At 44.6% G+C, this 19,146-nt stretch overlaps 1 protein-coding gene across 3 annotated transcripts in view; it reads right to left on the bottom strand.

Moving 5' to 3' along the window:
- ADGRG6 (adhesion G protein-coupled receptor G6) overlaps positions 1–19,146 on the bottom strand; it is a 653,874-nt gene that overhangs the window by 134,226 nt on the left and 500,502 nt on the right. For all 3 annotated transcript variants that reach the window (XM_086927164.1, XM_086927162.1, XM_086927163.1), the window contains 2 exons: positions 15,508–15,553; positions 15,037–15,146 (listed from right to left, as the gene is read on the bottom strand). In XM_086927164.1, coding sequence (XP_086783290.1) covers positions 15,037–15,146; positions 15,508–15,553 — 156 coding nt within the window. The remainder of the gene's footprint in view (positions 1–15,036; positions 15,147–15,507; positions 15,554–19,146) is intronic.

Here is a 19,146-nt window from a genome sequence, read left to right as displayed (position 1 = left end):
TCACTCCACCTAAGTTTCAGACGAGCATCTGGGGCAGTGTCTAGGCTCCACGCTATAAATACCGCCAATTTTCTTGGCTGTGAGATCGGTTTGATGGAGGGAATTAAACTTTTTTAACTTCAGCCGAGCTCTGGGACACTTGTTGTGCGCATTGTAAGATCCAGTCCCATTCCTTATTTATCCTGTTGTGCACCAGGTCTGCCTGCCATTTTAGTTCGGCTTTAAGCTGGTGTTTTGGTACCTTATCATTGAGTGCCTTATATAGCATTGTAATGAAGTGTTTACCACCCCCTATCGTCAAGAGTAAGTGCAGGATGTCGTGTTGTGTGGGGCTACCTTCTTTCGGGTCCCATAATTGAAGGCCCAGATTACTGCTGCATATGTTCAAAAAAACGGTTTTGTCTAATATCTGGTAGAGTCTCTGTAAGTTATGCGAAGTATTCTGCATCAGTATAAATATGTTCTGATCACAATAAATCACTGTCATCATGTAAGGGTACAGGCATGTTGACAACATCTTGCTGGATATTTGAAAATCAAGGTTCAGCATGGACAGTGGTTGAAGTCTCCCTGGTTTTACCCGGCTTAGGCAGGGGTACCCCCAAATCCTCCCGTGTTGTCGCTAGGAACTCTCCCTTTTCTAAGGACGCAGCATCTTTGGCCAGCTGTGGGGCATGGAGAGTAGAGTATGTTCGATAGAATTTAGCCAGTAATCTGTCCAGCCCTGGTAGCTTTCCTTTCTCTTATGGCCCCTCGTATTTCGTTCTGGGTAATCGGGACACCACATTTTTTCCTATCTCCTTGGCTCACTGTGTGGAGCATGGCCCTATCAAAAAAGGCGTCCTCCCGGGAAGCCTCAGCGTATGGTTCAGACAGTTCATATAGTAATCAAGGAAGACATCATCAATGTGGTCCTGGTCATATTCCCTGGTGCCATCAAGAACCTGGAAGATAAGTATCGGAGAGCCTATCAACTCCTGCCAAGCCAACCTCATTAATACCCTCCCTGGTTTGCCCTCTCCTTAATGCACTCTGGTTATATGCTCCCTGTAGTGGTGTCATCTAACCTCTCAATAATTTTTGTGTAGTCAGCTTTGCAATCAGCTAGTCTTTATTAGGCATCTGGATGTCAGTTGACTCCCGTTCTAACTCATGTATTGTCTTGTCCAGTCGCATCAGCTCTTTATCCAGTTACTGCTGAATTCCTACAGTCTTATCGAGGCAATTACCTCTATTACCACCTTAAAGACCCCGCAAACGATAAGGCCTGATGATGTTGTTCATTAATTCAGAACAAAGTACTCAGAGATGGTCGTACAAAGCGATTCTCTGAAGAGGGAGTCAGTCAAGAAATTGGGCTGCAGCTTCCAGGCGGGCATCGGAGGAGAGGTTCATCCCACCCTCCATGTGAATATGAGGGGGTTATGATCTGAGATTGTTCTCCAAGATATTCTGCGCTTGTCAATGACGGGCCTACTTGTCTTGAGCAGGACATACATGGACATTGTGCATTGTAGAATAACAAGAATAGTCTTTGGTGTTCCTGTTATGCTGCCTCCAGACATCCACCATTTCCGAGCTACATACCCAGGTGGAAAACCCCTTAGCAACCCGAATATATTGTGCCCTCTGCACCGGTGGAGTGAAGTGGCCTAGTCCCACACTAATAACATAGTTATAATCCGCAATCAATAGTAGAAAGCTTGTTGAGAAATTCACTAGTTGCTGTGAGAGAGAGTCTAAATATTCAAGCTAGTTGTGATTCAGAGCAGAAAGAACAATAAGGTGAAGGAGGGCCTAAGGGAGTTTAAAGACCATGCAGAGACACATTCCTTAACTGAACATATGAAACACAAAGGTGTCAAAGGGTCTAAATACAAAGTCTATGTGTGGTTCATTGAACTAAAGAAATCTGTGTCAACCCATTTAAAATCTATCAAAAAGCACTTCTTTATGCTTTTTCATAGATTTTAAATGGGTTGACACAGATTTCTTTAGTTCAATGTACCACACATAGACTTTGTATTTAGACCCTTTGACACCTTTGTGTTTCATGTGATTAGAGCAATCATGCTACCCAGGAGAATCTCCTGCCCATCAAACTTGCCGGCCACTAGGACCCTTACCCCACCGTATCAATTCTAGTGAGTGCCCCTCTCATGTATGTGGAGTAACCAGTCGTGATGAGTTGTCCTCTCTATCCACACTTGAGTCTGGTTACGTCCTGCCATGCAAGGTGCGCATGCATAATATGTGTGCCTTCCTGAGACCCCGGGAGCAGATGTAACCAGTGACTACTGGATGACGTCATTTTTAACTGTCCCAGCATGCTGTACAGGAGCATTAGGACAGGTGTGTAAAGACAACGTGGCACCCTAGGATTCCTCAAGGGGAGCCTGACTTCTAGAACCCTCCTCTCTCCCTTTTAAAAACTCTTGAACAAGGGGAAGACTCTCTCTTGCCTAGTGATTTTTCTGGTCTTTCTGAGGGAGAATTCTCAGGCTTATGCATCTTCACTAATGTTGCCTTCCTCAGATCCCTCTGGTGGGTCCCAACACACAGGAGGGTCCCATCCTGCCGGGCATTATAAAACATATCCTGCATTTGGTCTGCCATGCGTGATCCTACACACTTGAAGAATTCAGTGGGCAGACCATTAGGGCCAGGGTATTTCCACCCTTTCTTTTTGCCTAGGGCCTTAGCGATCTCCGTCTCCCTAATTTAATCTTCACTTGCGTCTCTCCCCAATCTAGGGGTTGGGAATTCTGCCATGTATCGAAAAGCAAGCAAAACGTCCCTAAACGTTGGGGGTATACCCTAAGACGTATGATAACCCCACCAAGGAAACTTGGGGGATATCCACGATTTCAGAGAGAAAATTATTTTCCTAAAATCAACATACATACAGTTACTAAGTGGAAGCTAAAGTCAGTGTAGGAACCCTGTGTACAATTTGCAACATTAATTATTAAAAAACTATAATCTTCACCAGTTTTAAAAAAATCAACAGTTTATTGTTTAAAATTTTTAACATAATGCAGTATAACAATACAAAAAAGAAAACAAGTTACTTACCTGTAACTTCAGTTATCCAGTATTGGTATCTTTCATAGATTCACATGCCTGAATCATTCCCCGTCGTCGAGGCGGGAGTCCCACGGTAAATAAAAAAGCAGTGCCAAAAGCACTTTGTAGTAGTAGGCCCTAGAAAAGGCCTGAGGCCTATATTATAGTAGCCTATCTACATCATTATGCTAAAAAGACCAAAGTCTTTGCTCCAACCAATCAGCTTACAGCACCCTCTAGAACCTTCCCTGCAGAGCCAGCTCTCCTCAGATTTTCGTAGCACAAGTGGGAACAAGTATCCCGAACTTAGAGAACTGACTCTCCGGGGAGGAGGGTGGGTGCATGTGAATCTATGAAAGATACCAATACTGGATAACTGAAGTTACAGGTAAGTAACTTGTTTTCTTATCCAGTATTGGGGTATCTTTCATAGATTCACATGCCTGAATCAGAATAGCAAGCAGTATACCAAGTATACAGTCGGTTGCGGATGGTGGGAGACGTGTGCTGATAAACTCCCAGATGCATCCATTATTTGTTACCAGAGGCTTGATAATGCAAACCTTCAAAGTTAAAACATGATTTATACGAACTAAAGAGACATGCATAATAAAGTCCAAACATGGATATGTAAATCTCATACACATCCAATATATCAACTAAAGTACATATAAATATAATATGTTAAAATCGCATAACCTCATGCATATCATGAATAAAGGCAAGCATAGATAATATTTAAAAAGCCAAAGGGTAACAGAAACTGGTATTAACGAAAAAAGGTAGCGTAGGACCACCTGTCCAAGTGCCGAACCCTCTTGACATGTAGACTAAAGGCAGTAATGTCTCGTGAACGTGTGGACATTTTTCCATGTCACAGATCCACATATCTTCTGGAATTACTCCAGCCTACACAGCTGTGAATGTTGATACTGTTCTAGTCGGAAAGAGCTTTGACCTTCCTCTGCAAAGGTTTGTTAGTCTTGTCATGGCAGAAAAGATGCTAATCATCTGGCTATTCTTGCCTTTGTTACAGCCGTTCTAAGAGTAGCTTGACCATAAGCCACGAACAGCTGGCTGGATCATCTGATATCCTTAGTTTTCTGTAGTTAGAATCTTAAACAGCGTTAAACCTCCAGCGAGTGTATTACTCTTTCAGCTGGAGGAGACGGATCGGGAAAGAATGTCTTTAATCTTACCGGTTCGTTAGACTGAAATTGTGTTGTTACCCTAGGAATGGACCTGGGATTTGTCCAAAGGGTTACATAGTTCCGAGGAAAATGTAAAATTGAGGTGTTCCTTTATAGTGAAAGCTTGGATCTCACGAACCCTTTTTTCCAGAGGTAAGAGCCAGTAAAAGGGTAATTTTCCAGGTGAGGAATTTGAGATCTGGTTACTGGTTAAGCTCCAATGTACACTGCATTAACTGCACTAGCAATGCCGAGTTCCCACTCTGGGAGGGTGCTCGCCTGGAGAGAAGGCTTGGAAAAGCCCTTTCATAAACTGTTTGACAAGTGCCGAAGAGCAGAAAAAAGAAACTTTAAACATTTCCTAAATCTGGAAGACGCATTTTGTTCGATGAAAAAACTAAGCCCACACTTGGCTAGAAGAGCAGATAATGGAGAACTTGTTCTGCAGTAACTAATTGAGGGAATGGCATTCACCTCACACCAACCGCAAAATCGCTTCCATTTGAGGCGATAAGCCCTGATTGTACCTTGGGTACGAGATTTGGCCAAAGTTTCACAATAGTTCCTTGAAACGTTGATGCCCTTGAACTCTAACAAATGATAAGCTGTGCGTGCAAGTGTAGTGACTGTGGGTCCGGACGAACCACTTGGCCTCCGTCCCCTGACAACATCGTAAGCTCAGGCCGTAGCCGAATGGGCTTGCCTGTAAACAATAGCAGAAGTTCCGAGAACCAATTTAGGCCAACGGGGCGCAATCGGAATCAGATGGTAACCTTTCAGCTTCATCTTGCAAAACACCTTCGGAACCAATGGCATTGGGGAAAAAGCGTATGCACAAACTTCTGACCATTGCATGGACAGGGCATTCCTTCTTGATCCCTGTTAAGGGAACCTGCTGGCATCATATCGGCCTTCCTTGTTCTCTTTGAACGCAAATAGATCCCGTGCCGGCTTAACCCAAACTTGGAATACTGGGTTCACCTGTCCCTTTCCCAGCTTCCACTCGTGACAGTCCGACTGAGACATGCTCAGAGCATTGTGGAGAGCCCTGACGTGTTCAGCTCTCGAAATCTTGTGAAATGCGACACCTTCTCACAATTCCTGAACCTTTTGCGAGAGTGTAGCCGATTCAGTTCCTCCTTGTTTATTGATATAATACATGCTGATGATATTGTCGGTTTGGACTAGCACAGAGGAATTCTCAATCCTCAGAAGGAATGCTTGGGGGAACAGAACAGCGTTGTGGAGATCAAGCCTGTTGATCTGCTGTTGTCTTTGTCTTTGAGACCATTTTCCTTGAATTCTGCAAATCCTGCCGATGACCTCCCCATCCTTTCATGGAGGCATCAGTCGTTAAAACTAACCCTGGAATGGTTTGCAGGAACGTGCGACCCTGGGTTATATTCTCTGTCTGCGACCAGCAATATACCTAATTTATCATGCACAGCGTAACCTTGATGGTATCGTCGAACGAACCCATTGTTTGTCTTCCTGAAAAGGTCCCATTTTGAGCCACGCTAAGGGTATGAGATGTATCGTTGAAGAGCACATCTTCAGGAACGAAGCAAACATTTGATGCTGTCGTTGAGGATCCGCCCCAGATACAAGACGAGATGGGTACATCTACTGTGGCAATCTTGGTTTCGTGTTCTGAAGGACCTCTGAGCAGTCATTCTTCTAGATAGGGGAATACTTGCATTCCTCAAGATCTCAATGCTGCTGCCACTGGTACCAAGTACTTCGTGAATGGCTCTTGGTGACGATTTCAGCCCAAACGGGAGCACTCCGCACCTATAATGGGCGCCAGCCACGTGAAAGCGAAAATATTTGTGCTGTTTGGGGTGGACAGGTATGTAGAAATTTGCATCCTCTCCATCCAGAGAGGCCATAAAATATTTGTTTAAATAACTTATTTGTTGTGAAAACGATGGGGACCCCTGGGCGGAGTAGTATATGGTTGTTTGATAAATTCCAGGGAGTGGCCATTGGTTACTAGGTATAGAACCCATTGGTCTGACATAGTTCTTTGTCACTTGTAAACAAAAACCTGAAATCTTCGGGCCCACGCGAGAAAAGGGTAAAATGATTGGAGCCCTGTGGGGATCATGGCTTCCTGTTAGCGTCTCAGCCTTGATACTTAAATCTCTTTCGACCACCCTGACGGGAGAAACTAGACAGACTATCTACAGCAAGATGCCTGGCTGCAAGGCTGTACCGAGATTGATACTGCTCCTCCTCTTGATGAAAACCTCTTCATCTCGCTCCTCAGAAAGATCCGCGCCCATATTGAAGGGTGCTTAATGATCGTGCAGTATCAGAGCCAGGTTTTATAACTAAAAGGGCTTCTTTAAAATGTTTACCCAACCAAAAACTCTTCATCATAGGCCATGCCAAGAATCTTTGCTCAGGGCTTAAGGTAGCGGCTTTAAGCCATCCCTGACGTCTAAGCCCTGCCTCCCCTGCTAAATGACGGAGGTTGTTGTTGTCGATGTTCAAGGCGCAATCTAAAGTTTTGATGCGGCATGTTCACCTTCCAACAGAATCTTTCCTGCATCCCGCCTTCGGTCCTCAGTAATGAGGTCATTGAAACTCGTTATGTCCAACCATATTCGACAGTCATAACAACCGATCATGGATAAACGATTGCCAGCTGTACTAGAGGCTGCTGCCAAAGTAGAGAATTTTTCCCCATAAGGTCCAGACGACACCCTTCTTTGTCAGGCGGTGTGGTAATAGGCATTGCAGGATTTTAGATTGCTGTTGAGCGGGCTGTGAAATTACTGAATTTGGTCGAACAGTTGCCTATCAGACCGGATGGGCTGTTAGTAGGTACACATCATTTCTGTTCTATGCGCAGAAACACTGGAATAGACTTAGTCTATAATAGGTACTACTCTCGTAAACTTCCTGCATACCTTCTCAAAACCATGAAGGAGATATTCTGTTTGCTCGCCTGTAACTGGCAGTCAAACTCTAGCTGCTGCCCACTACATTAAAAAATATATATATAATGCTGTTACCGCTGAAGCCATCGCAGCCAATCGCATCATAGACTTTGTCGTAGACATGGTTATGTAGGCCAGGTTAATGCAGACTAGAACGACGTCAAAGATAACCATCATGAGCAACCATCCTAGACGAGGCTGTCATAAACGACAGCCATATACAATGCCATCGAGGATGAGGCAATCATAAGTGAGGGCATCCGTAGATGAGGGTAACACAAATGTGAGACCATTGGTAGAACAGGCCATCGGTAGATGAGGCCATTGGTAGATCAGGCCATCGGTGGATGAGGCCATTGGTAGATCAGGCCATCGGCGGATGAGGCCATTGGTAGACGAGGCCATTGGTAGACGAGGCCATTGAAAGACAAGGCCATTGATATACAATGCCATGGTTAGAGTAGGCCATTGATAGACGAAACCATCGGTAAACGAGGCCATTGGTCAACGAGGCCATTGGTCAACGAGGCCATTGGTAAATGAGGCCATTGGTAGACTAGGCCAGTGGTAGACTAGGCCAGTGGTAGACTAGGCCAGTGGTAGACTAGGCCAGTGGTAGACTAGGCCAGTGGTAGACTAGGCCAGTGGTAGACTAGGCCATTGGTAGAGTAGGCCATTGGTAGAGTAGGCCATTGTTAGAGTAGGCCATTGTTAGAGTAGGCCATTGCTAGAGAATGATGCTGTCATTGAAGACAGTCATAGCGATACCATCATAGATGAGGTTAACATAAGTGATAACATCCGTAGATGAGGCACTCAGATGAGGCAATAAAATGATGGCCAGCCATAGGTGATACTATTCATAGATGGTGCCATGTGTAGTATAGGCCATTCACAAATGAGGTCATATGTATATGAGGCTACCTTGATAAGGCAGTCATAGACGACCATCGTAGCTAGGCATTGCCATTGTAGATGACACTATCAAAGATCAGGCATAGACGATCACCTTAGATGAGGCCCTCGTCAACGACCGTCCGTCATAGACGAATTTTGTCATCGTCGACGACCGTCGTAGACGAGGCCCGTCGTCGACGACCCTCGTAGACGAGGCCCGTCGTCGACGACCCCCGTAGACGAGGCCCGTCGTCGACGACCCTCGTAGACGAGGCCCGTCGTCGACGACCATCGTAGACGACCATCGTAGACGAGGCCCGTCGTCGACGACCGTCATAGACGAGGCCCGTCGTCGACGACCATCGTAGACGAGGCCGTTGTCGACGACCGTCGTAGCCATCTCGTAGAAGAGGTCATCGTAGACGACCATCGAAGATAAGGCAGTCGTCGACGATCATAATAGATGAGGATTATAAAGGTAAGGCAGTAATAGTAGACATGGAGTTACGTTATATACTCCTAATGTCAGGTCAAGTGGACTTCCCTGATGCAGTGTCAGGGAAGAAAAGGGAGTTGAATCCTCTGCGAGAAGTGCCTATAAAGACTCAAGGCGAATCTTATGGCTTTTATGCGCGCCCTCAGTAGGCTCCTGGCGCGACTTCTCCCTTTGACCTCTCATCATCCTCATCAGAAGTGGCAGGTTGAAGTCTCTGACCCATAATAGCCTCATCTCTCAGAACGTGAGAGCTATTGAGGAAAAGGTTAGACATAAAATATAGTCTATTACCTTGTTTACTGCCATTCTGCCATATTACTGCCTTAACAGGGTCAGAGAAATGAAGTATGATCTGGAACTCCAAAAAGAAGTAAAACTGAAGAAAAAACTGAGCAGAGCTCAGGGAGACTCCCTTCACCCACAACGTGCGGTGAAAATCTGAGGAGAGCTGGCTCTGCAGGGAAGGTTCTAGAGGGTGCTGTAAGCTGATTGGTTGGAGCAAAGACTTTGGTCTTTTTAGCATAATGATGTAGATAGGCTACTATAATATAGGCCTCAGGCCTTTTCTAGGGCCTACTACTACAAAGTGCTTTTGGCACTGCTTTTTTATTTACCGTGGGACTCCCGCCTCGACGACGGGGAATGATTCAGGCATGTGAATCTATGAAAGATACCCCAATACTGGATAAAGATTTTTTACAGTCAAATACAAATTTAAAAAAACAAAAGTCGACGCGGCGTTTCGGTGTCTTGTATTGATGGTAACACCTTCTTCAGGACGGGGGTTTTTTTGTTAAAAATCTCTAAAAAAGTAAAATTACAAAAATATAATTCTGCCATGGAGCCACTCATGAGATTCTTGATCCTTCTTGGCCCAGGTCCAGTACAGACCCCCCAAATAGGAGGTAAAAGCTTGTGCCATGGCCACATTTCAGCCACATCTCCTGTGGAGTACCTGACCATTGACACCTAAGGTTGCCCCTCCTCTCTACATGACATCCAGAGCAGGAGCTTCCCCATCTTCTCGCCCATCTCATTTAACCTGCCTTGCTGGGTCTGGAATTTTGCACTCACCTCCTGTTGAGTATGTGCCCGCAGATCAGCTCTTAGCCTCTCAATCCTATGGGTGAGACCCGGGGAGGGGGCAGCCACATATTACTCTTCCAAGGAATTCAATAGTCTTCCAATTTTCTCAATTGCCTGTATCTCGCTTTCTTTTTCCCCGACATGTGTGCAATTGTTTGAACCCTTAGGACTGCCAGAGGATCACCTCAGAGTCTACTGTTCCCTTGTTGCCTGAAAAGTACGTTGTCGTAGCCTCGGCCACAAGCTTACAAGTGTTCCAATCTGTCAGCTCTCTCTGCAGTCATGGGGCAGTGGTAATCGGGTAAGTAGCAACAGAAGAGTGATCAGAAATGTCCCTAGGCAGAAAGACTGTGTGAACAAATTGTCCCCGCTAAGCATTCAGCACCAGTAAGTTGTCTGGACAGAAAGAGCATCTTGCTAGCTGCATACAAGTATAAACAGGCTCCTGGGTGTTCCTTTCTTCATAGGTCAACCAGCCCCAAAGCCTCTAGAAATTTGGACAGGCAGTTGTCTGCCCAGGGCCTCTTCCCATAGCTGTCACCTCTTGCCATTAGGTTTAGATCTCCTCCAACAAGAAGGAGAGTCCCTGGAGCCCCACTATCCAATTCCCCAATCAATCCAGACCCTTTGATTGCAAGACTGGTGGCAGGTAGAAGGAAACTAGCACTAAGTCTTCCCCATTCCACTGTCCCCGAACCGCAGTCTGACATCTTGGATCAGAAAGGAGTAATCAGTAGACGGAGAGATTTGAGTGTTAGAATTCCCACTTCCTAGACCCCCTGGGGAACCCTGCATAGGTCAGTAGTTTTTATTGGCCTTAGCTCATGATGCCACAGCAGTTGCCGACAAGGTGAGTTTCTTATAAAAAAAACTTAAATCTGGGTCATGCCTGGAAAGATACTTCCAAGCTATACCTAGCTTGAGCTTATTGCCCAATCCGACATTCCAGGAAAGGATTTTTAGGGTCTACCCTGAGACTATCTGTCTGGACACCCACCCTTTTTGGATATGTTTCTCAGAACATTCAATCATTTGTCTTGAGTCAGCATACCACGAGTAAACTTCCCATTCCCCAATCCTCACTACCTAGCATCAGGGACCCCAAACTACCTGCCACCCCAAAGCCTGAGAAGCCTGTTGCCTCAAAAACAGGAATGTGTGCTGCTTGTCAGTGAACACTGACAGTCAATATAGAAGATGATGTTTAAATATCAAAGCGTGAGACTCAAGTGGTGAAGTGCACCACGGAGCCAGTATAGATCGCTGTCTGCTGTGAGTCCGCCCCTGCGGCACTCCACCTAAGGCCCCTTTGCCATCATTAGAGTGACCACAGGATGGACCTCTTCCTCCACATCTCCGTTAGAAGCCTCAGAGTCCTCTGTTGACATCTCAGAGTCTTTTACCAGGACAGTCCAGGGATCACCTGGATGCAAAAATTGGCACAGCTGAATGTCCACCACCACCTTGCCCTTTCTGTCTTCACCTGTTCCTGGGAGGGGGCAGCCCATGATCGTCTATATGCCTGGCAACATGAGGTCTGTGCCCCCCACTCCTGCCGTTACCTCCATCTCGCTGTTCTGGGGCTGGGTTCCCCTCATTTCCAACCTGTCCCATTGTTTCTGTTGCTGAGTTTAAGTAACAGGCCCCATACTGGTCGATTATCTTCAATTTTGCAGGGAAGAACTGTGGATATTTCAGATTCAGTGTTCTCAAATTGACGTTTTGCCGCAAGTGTTTCAGTGCATTGGTGTAGTCCGAGTATATACTCCCTGTGCCTCTCCCCAGCTCCAAAGGGCCATGTGCTTGGGCCACCTAAAGAAAATTATCCTAGTCTCTAACATTGAGGAGTCTTGCCAACGCCGGATGGAGTGGCGCCCCTTGTTCTGTCAGGTGCAGGCTGGTCCCCACCCACAAGCTGGGGCCTCTGGTAGGAGGAGAACGTTCTCCAAAGGGCCCGCCACCAGAGCTCTACACTGATGCGACTGGCTCAATACGTGGCAGGCCAAGCCCAAGTATGTAACAGATTTGTGCAATTTTATAGGGGAGCCCAGGTGACAAGGATGTATTTTTTTAAATGTTTTGTTCCATGTAATCTGCCAGTAATTCCCCATGGTGTGTACTCTGCCCTGTAGTATGTCACGTAAAGAAGAGCTGCATGCGTGTCTCTATGCACCCAGCTCCCAAACCCCAGGGTGACAAGGCAATAGCCCGTCGCCCAAACCAAACAACAACAAATTGGAATACTGAAATATTAAGTTCAAAGGCTAATGGCTAAACAAGGGTCAGTGTATTTAGCTTTCAATCTGACTACTGGGGCTCTGGCTCTCCCCTCCTCTCTTGTCGTCCCTACCAGGCACATGAGAAGTATTGGAAATATAGAATATCAGAAGTCCCAGCCAAGCAACTCATAGGCAGTCCAACCCAGAATTGCTACAGCTCAGTGTTCTTACCACAGCTGCTTTTCAGTAGGCCATATCAGAGATCATCTGCCATGCCGGAGCTAATCTGTGGGTGGCTGTCCCCATCAGAGACGACACCGCCCAGACAGAATCAGAGGAGCAATTCTCAGATGCCCTCACACTGTTCTCCTCAGACTGGTGTCTCATCCGATTTCTGCAGCCACCAACACTGCTGCAGCTCTACCCTTCTCTAGATGCTGTTTGATTGGTTTACGTGCGCTCCTCAGAGCCTTTCTTCTCATTAATTTTGCCTTTTCAAGCAGCTGACAATGTGATGATCACAGTGCATTTTTGGTCAGTCCATTACTGTAAAACTCAAGCCACCACCATGCTGCAGTGGGGCTAAGTGAAGAACAATGATTAACCATGTATCAGGACCTTCAATTTTGCTGAGAACATTAAGGCGTTATGAGCGTTAGTTTCTGTGAGTGCTCTTTTCAACCTTAGGAGGAAGAACCTCTTGGTTTACAGAACCATTGCGTAGTCTGGAAAAAAGTGCAGTAGGAGATCACTGTCCCGGTAGTGTAGGAGTTTGGCCACAACTGCCTTGGGGGTCTGCCTGGAGGGGGCCTCTGGGCAGGCACCCTGTCAGCACGTTCTAAGACAAGAATTGTGTTAAGCTAGGAGGAGCCACCTCAGCACTTATTCAGTTTTCCAAATAGGTAACCATGTCAGTGCCTTTAACTCCTTCTGGGAGACTTACAATGCGCATGTTGTTTCTTCTCCTACCTTCCTCATCACCCCCCCCCTGTTTCAATTGCAAGTCAGTGAGGGAGTTCAGATGAATCTGTGTCACCTTGTGCTCAGGTTTTAGCTCTTTGAGGCCTTCCTCATTAGATTTTCCTTTGTCAACCAACTAACAGTAAAAAAATTAAAATGTAAATCCGTATTTGTAAAGCACAACCTACTCACCCTTACGGGTCTCAAGGCACTGGGGGCCATCGTGGAAATTAAGTGAGCTATTGCCGAGAGTCACATGGTGCTGAGCTGAGCTGCCGCTGGAGCCGGGGATCGAACCGTAAACCCTGTGCTCCGAAGGCAGCTGCCCTGACCGCTGCACCACACCTCTCCACTCAGTGCCCACTCTGCAACCCTCACCTCCAGAGTCACTGTGTCTATCTTGGTCTCCCATGCCACTCTAGAGGCATTGTTCACAGCCAGTACTGTATTGAGGTGGAGATGGAGATAATCAGGGAGTTCCGCCTATTCTGGCGGCTATTCAGCATTTCCCCTCTCGCAGCCATACAACTGAAGGTTCGACCACTCCACAAGGGTCAGGCTCGATAACGGGTTTGGGTTTCCCCTGGGATATAAACCACTCCAAAGTTTCTCCACTGTCAGTGCCCCAAGACCATTCACTATTGTCTAGTGCTCTCACTTTCTCATAGAAGAAAAGTCCAGAGCAATCTGCATTCACAAGGGAATATGTTTCAGGCGTGATTCAGGGGGGCTCGCTCCCCTGTTCAGCTTTGTGGTGTTAGTCCTGGAAGCAATGGTATCTCAATAGCCTGTCCTCAAAGCCAAGTCCTACCAGGGCCAATTATCAACAATTGGGGCCTCTTTCCAGCATGGCTTCCATCCCCCAGGTGTGTTTTTGGCTAAAACTGGGATGGTAAAATCTCTGGCGCACTAGTGCGCACAAGGTAAAGGTACTAATGCATGGTAGGACCTTGGCTGATAGTCACGAGTATGGGTCCACCAAGGAGGTTTAGACTGTTTGGGCAGGCCAGGAACAATCGTGCCCCTTGGGTACACTTTCATGGACATTCAGGCATTGCCCACAGTAGGGGCACATGTGATCTCTATCGCACAATAGATCATAATTGTTGAAAATGCTATTCCACAAATTTCCAATCCCTGCCCTTTTCATCAGTTCCTATCGCATGTACCTATGTCTCTTTTAGATTCTATTTGGGGGTTTACATTTTTTTTATCATTTCTGAATTTGCTTTATACATTCATCTGAAGAAAGCTGTGCATCTGTGTCAGCAGTCGAAACAAGTTTGTATTCTATGCCACTTATAACAGCTTCTTTTGTGTACTGATTATGCCTTGTTAAAGACTTTTCTAAAATTGCGGTTTTCCTCACATTTTGTGCTCTTTTTCCCATCAATAAAATATTAAAGCAGACAAAAATACAAACAAAAAATGTAGTGTCCTAGAAGCTAATACTTTGTGTAAGCAGTAATCTTATTAAAATTACAGATAATCATTGAACCCAATATAGGGCGTATGATGGGTGCAAAACAAATGTAAGCCAGAAAATTAGGCCGAAAAATAAAATAAGAAAGACAATCTTGTTGGTACAAAATCAAAAATGCTAAGGCCATCTCATGCGAAAGGTACAGAATATTTCTATTTCTAAGTATCATGCATATTCAAATCTACAAGTTGAAGTTAAGCAGTTAATTATTTGGAGGTCATGGAAGGCTTTCAGTTTAGCACTGATAATTTTAACATATTCACTATAAAATCAGTCAAACGTGTATAAAAGATATATTACATGAATGAGTCTCACTATATGCTATTTTGGTTAATGTATCCCCAAACCAAAAAATAAGGTTGTGTGAGCCATTGCCTTCAGACACTAGACATTTAGTTATTGGTAAGGATTGGATTACCTTGAATTCAATGTTGGGCCTACATTAGTGAGACCACGACTTGCACTTGCCTTATTATTGTCACACTGAAGTCACTGTATAATGATTACTCTTCTCTTACCTTATCCATGATTCCATGATCATCTCCAGAAAAAGTAAGAGTTAATACTGTCTGGTGCTGTATTAATATGTTTACATTTTCTCAAGCAAAGGGAACAGATTCTAAGCCTTTGAAATGATCTCTCCATGTTTGACAATCGGCAAAGACTACAACAGTGATTGAATTTCATCACTTACCATCAGTACCCCAAAGTGTGTGAGGTGATTGCATAGGCACACAGTCTCGTCTGCACTGGATTCTGCATAGAGCACTCTGCAACCCGTCGAATTCCATCCACCACTGTAATCTGTAGGAAAGGAGGGGGTTGATTGTGTTTAGGAAATGTACAGAAAAGTGGATTTAGTCAACTTCCATGGTCTTTCCACAAGGTATCTGGATTAGGAACTGCAAAAGTCTTATGGCAAAACGAACTCTACCTAAAGACATTTCTCCATATTTGAATATATCTGACCATAATGAGAGGAGAGTGAATAATAATAATAAATAGGCACTTATGAAGCGCGCAGCTACCCCAACGGGGTAGGAGGAGAGTGGACTGCAGTGGAGAGGAGAGGCAAGGAGAGGAGAGGAGAATAAAGTGTGGGAAGTGGAGAGAAGAAGAGATAGAGACTGATTTAATTTCAGAGACATTGAATTCCTAAACTTACTATTTTTTGTCATATCCCAGAAAACGCACGATGGCTTGGGGTTTTCCTGAAAAAATAAATCAAAATCAATTACTTCTGACAATGTATCTTCCAGGACTTTTCTACATCCCTTAAGAAAGATGTGTTGGCTTAAATTCATGGAGGTATTTAATTCTTCCTCAACTCCATGCTAGTAAGACGTACCATCACCAACCTTCTTATTAAGCCGTCCGCCCAACTCATCTTGCTCTATAAAGAAAAGGCTTTTGTCTCTGAAGCAGATTTCAGAAAAGCTGACCAGGCTTGGACAAATATCATTTTGCCCCCCTACTCAATGGCATCAATTAATCACAAAATCACATCTGACATCACTTGAAGAACATCCTTCATGCTGCTTCCTGACGGTATACAACCGTTACAACGCAACTTTTACAACTACCTACCATTACAACGCAACTTTTACAACGCAAACTATTACAACGCATTGCGCTGGGGGGGCGCTCTAGGATAGGGAATAGGTTCATTTACTATCCAATAACCTTCCCTACTATCCACGGGGACTGGAGTTGGAATAGTAAATTAAACTATTCACTATCCAGCGCCTAAAAGCATTATGCGTTGTAATGGTATGCGTTGTAAAAACCGCGTTGTAAAGGTAGGCGTTGTAAAAGTATGCGTTGTAACGTCATACATCCCTTCCTGACTCATTAATGGACTGACGATGTTTTTACAGAACCCCCCCAAACCCTCAAATACCTAAACTCACTACGAGTGTTCATTCTTGTCAAAGTCTGTTGCATCAGCCAGCTACGGATTGGTAACGCAGGCACTCCGGCAATGCCAGAGAGGCAGGTTTCCAGTTCCAGCTGTGGGCTGCTTTTTTGAGCAGCATAGGGGGCCGATTAGAACAGCTCTGCATTGTTCGGAGGTCGCCAGCGGCCCAGTGGGTGCCCAAGTGGCCTTTCTGGAGGCAGATGGGCGTCCATTACATCCCTTTTACCAACGGCACAGAGGTGTCACTCACTTTCTCGCGCTGGGCACGCCCATTAATATCGAGCGGGGGCAGGGGGCCTGAGCAGAAGTGGCCACACTTGTTTTCAGGTGTGTTTCACCAGTGCGAACTAATCCATGCATTGTTTTAACCCCACGCCTCCTTTTCCAATAAAATTTTGCTGAAGCAGTGTTTTGTGGAAAGGCAATATGCAAATGTGGGCTGCTTTTTTTTAGCGTGCCCGAGCTGATTTTTATTCCCAATCCAACCCTGGCATCACCTTCAGCGCTGTACACAGAATCACCCACTACTGTGGCAAGTAAGAACAAGAACTCCGACTGGTAACATTACACTTTTAGCAGAAGCATCATCAGGCTCAAGATGTAGAAAGCAGACAAAGCACTACACCTTCTCCTTCTTTCCAGAATTTGCTCCAAGTCTGTGTTACTTCCTCCCCACCCAGAATCTGTAGGCTCCAACATTCCTGCCCTTCCCCAAGGAACTGAAGACCTTACTCTTGAAGTAACATTTAACCCACATGTAACTCTTTTTATCACTTACCTCAAGCATGAAATCCATTCACCCTATCAATATCAGTTGCTACTTCGATGGCTTTTACATCCAGAGTCATTACACCATAGTAAGTACATCGGAGTAAGTTGTACATTTACATCATAGTATATTACTTTGGGAGTGTCTTCACTTCACAGGTTAGTTGGTTAGTATTATTTTAAGCCCCCTCTACATATGGATATAAATGTGTGTGCGTGTGTGTGCGTATTTCAATTCTAATCTATTTTTAAGTATTTTTTTTTAATTACACTAATAATTTATTTTATTTAATGCAATATAATTTAACATTATCCATCACTTAACTCTAACCATTGGCTCCACCCATTCCTAAACTCTAAAAAAAAATCCTTACCACCACTAAACACTATCCATCCATGAACACTAAAAACTCATTTCTACATCTAAACAATACCCATCCCTGAACCCTAAAACCCCCTTACTACTGCAGAACCATTTCACATACTTCAAAATGCAGTTTGCAAATATACCCTTTGGTTCTACTTTTTCCGGGGGTTCTGGATTATTACCTCTCCTATATTATGGTATGTACGTCTAAAGCACATGTCGTCATTGTTAGTCCTTTTACTCTTGATTTTTCTTAATGTCATGATTTAGATTGGAGACATTTTGGGGTGTCGCTTTTCTCCTACAACCAATTGCTATAGTTTTTACTAACATGCTAATAAAAAATCACAATGTTTTCTCTGAAGCCTTGTTGTTCAGTAGTTAATTTCAGACACACTAAGAGAAATTTTAATACCAAATGTATGCTGCGTTGGTGCTTTCAACTTCAATAAAATGCACTAGAAGAAAATGACAGGGAATAGGTGAATGCGTGCACGGGCCTTAGCAAGGAGCAAAAAGCAACTCAAATTGTATTCTGTGAGTCTGCAATGACTCCTTATATTTTGGCCAATCCCTCCCTGAAACCTACAGGAAGGATAACTGCTAGACCTGACAGCCTTTGTTATTGTCTTTCCCCACATTTTTGCTTAATCATCTCCTGCTTTCTGAAATTCATTTATGTTTGCTTTAGGAATCTATGCCCTTTACAACTGCCAACTACACCTAAGGTGCTTGTGCTCACTCCATAAAGCATGGCAAAATTGTTTACACCTGATGGGCATATTTAATTTGCTGAAAAGTCCCAAGTAAAGTGGTAGGACATGTATCCAGGGCCTGTTAATTAAATGCTGCTAGTGAGCCTGCAGCACTTATTGTGACACCTACTTAAGTAGCCCTTTAAAACATGTCTCAGGTCTGCCATTGCAGCCTGTTTGCAGTTTAAAACTGCCAATGCATCCTGGCAAAATAAACCTCTTGCCGGGCCAAAACCTTCCTTTTTAATACATATAAGTCACTCCTAAGATCGGTCGTAAATAGCCAATAGGGCTGGGTGGAGTGCATTTAAAAGGTTGGACATATACTTTTCAGTTTTACATGTACTAGTAGTGAAAAACTCAAAAAATAGTTTTTCACTACTGTACGAACTATCTCTCACACAAGATAACATTGGGTTGCCCTATTAAATTTAATAAGTGCTAACATGTTATTGGGAACAGGTAGAAATATCAAATTTGGGATCACAAAATGTCATTTAAAATCCTCTTCAATGGTAAAGTTGGATTTTAAATCACAATTCTGAAAATACCTCTTTTAGAAAGTTGCCAATTTCTTTTCCTAGCCCTTTGTCGCCTGCAGCCTGTGTTCTAGGTCACATGACTGTAAATAGTTGGCGGTTAGCCTTTGTGTATTCCTCCCAGACAGTTAGGCAAAGGGGGACTAGATGTTGGCAGAATGGACCAATCATCCAGAATGAAAGGGATGGAGCTGCTCCCTGCCCCACTTACATTTCGAAGGGGCAGCTTTCAGCAGACTCACTAAGAATTTGACACCAGACCTTTGTCACCCTAGACCTATTGGAACCTGGGCAGGGGAGATAGGAATTTGCGAGAATTAGATGTGGGGGGAAGTCCAGAGGTTTCTCCCAATTCAAAGGCTGGCACCAGGTATAAATATTGGACCCACAGACCAACTTTTCAGTTCACTCCTAGACCTGCAGAGGACGCCCAGAAGGGCTGCCTTGTACTTCAGAG

Source organism: Lissotriton vulgaris, chromosome 6, assembly GCF_964263255.1.
Source record: "Lissotriton vulgaris chromosome 6, aLisVul1.2, whole genome shotgun sequence".
Lineage (NCBI taxonomy): Eukaryota > Metazoa > Chordata > Amphibia > Caudata > Salamandridae > Lissotriton > Lissotriton vulgaris.
Note: the sequence above shows the minus strand (reverse complement) of the source record. Positions and strands in the feature narration are given on the sequence as shown.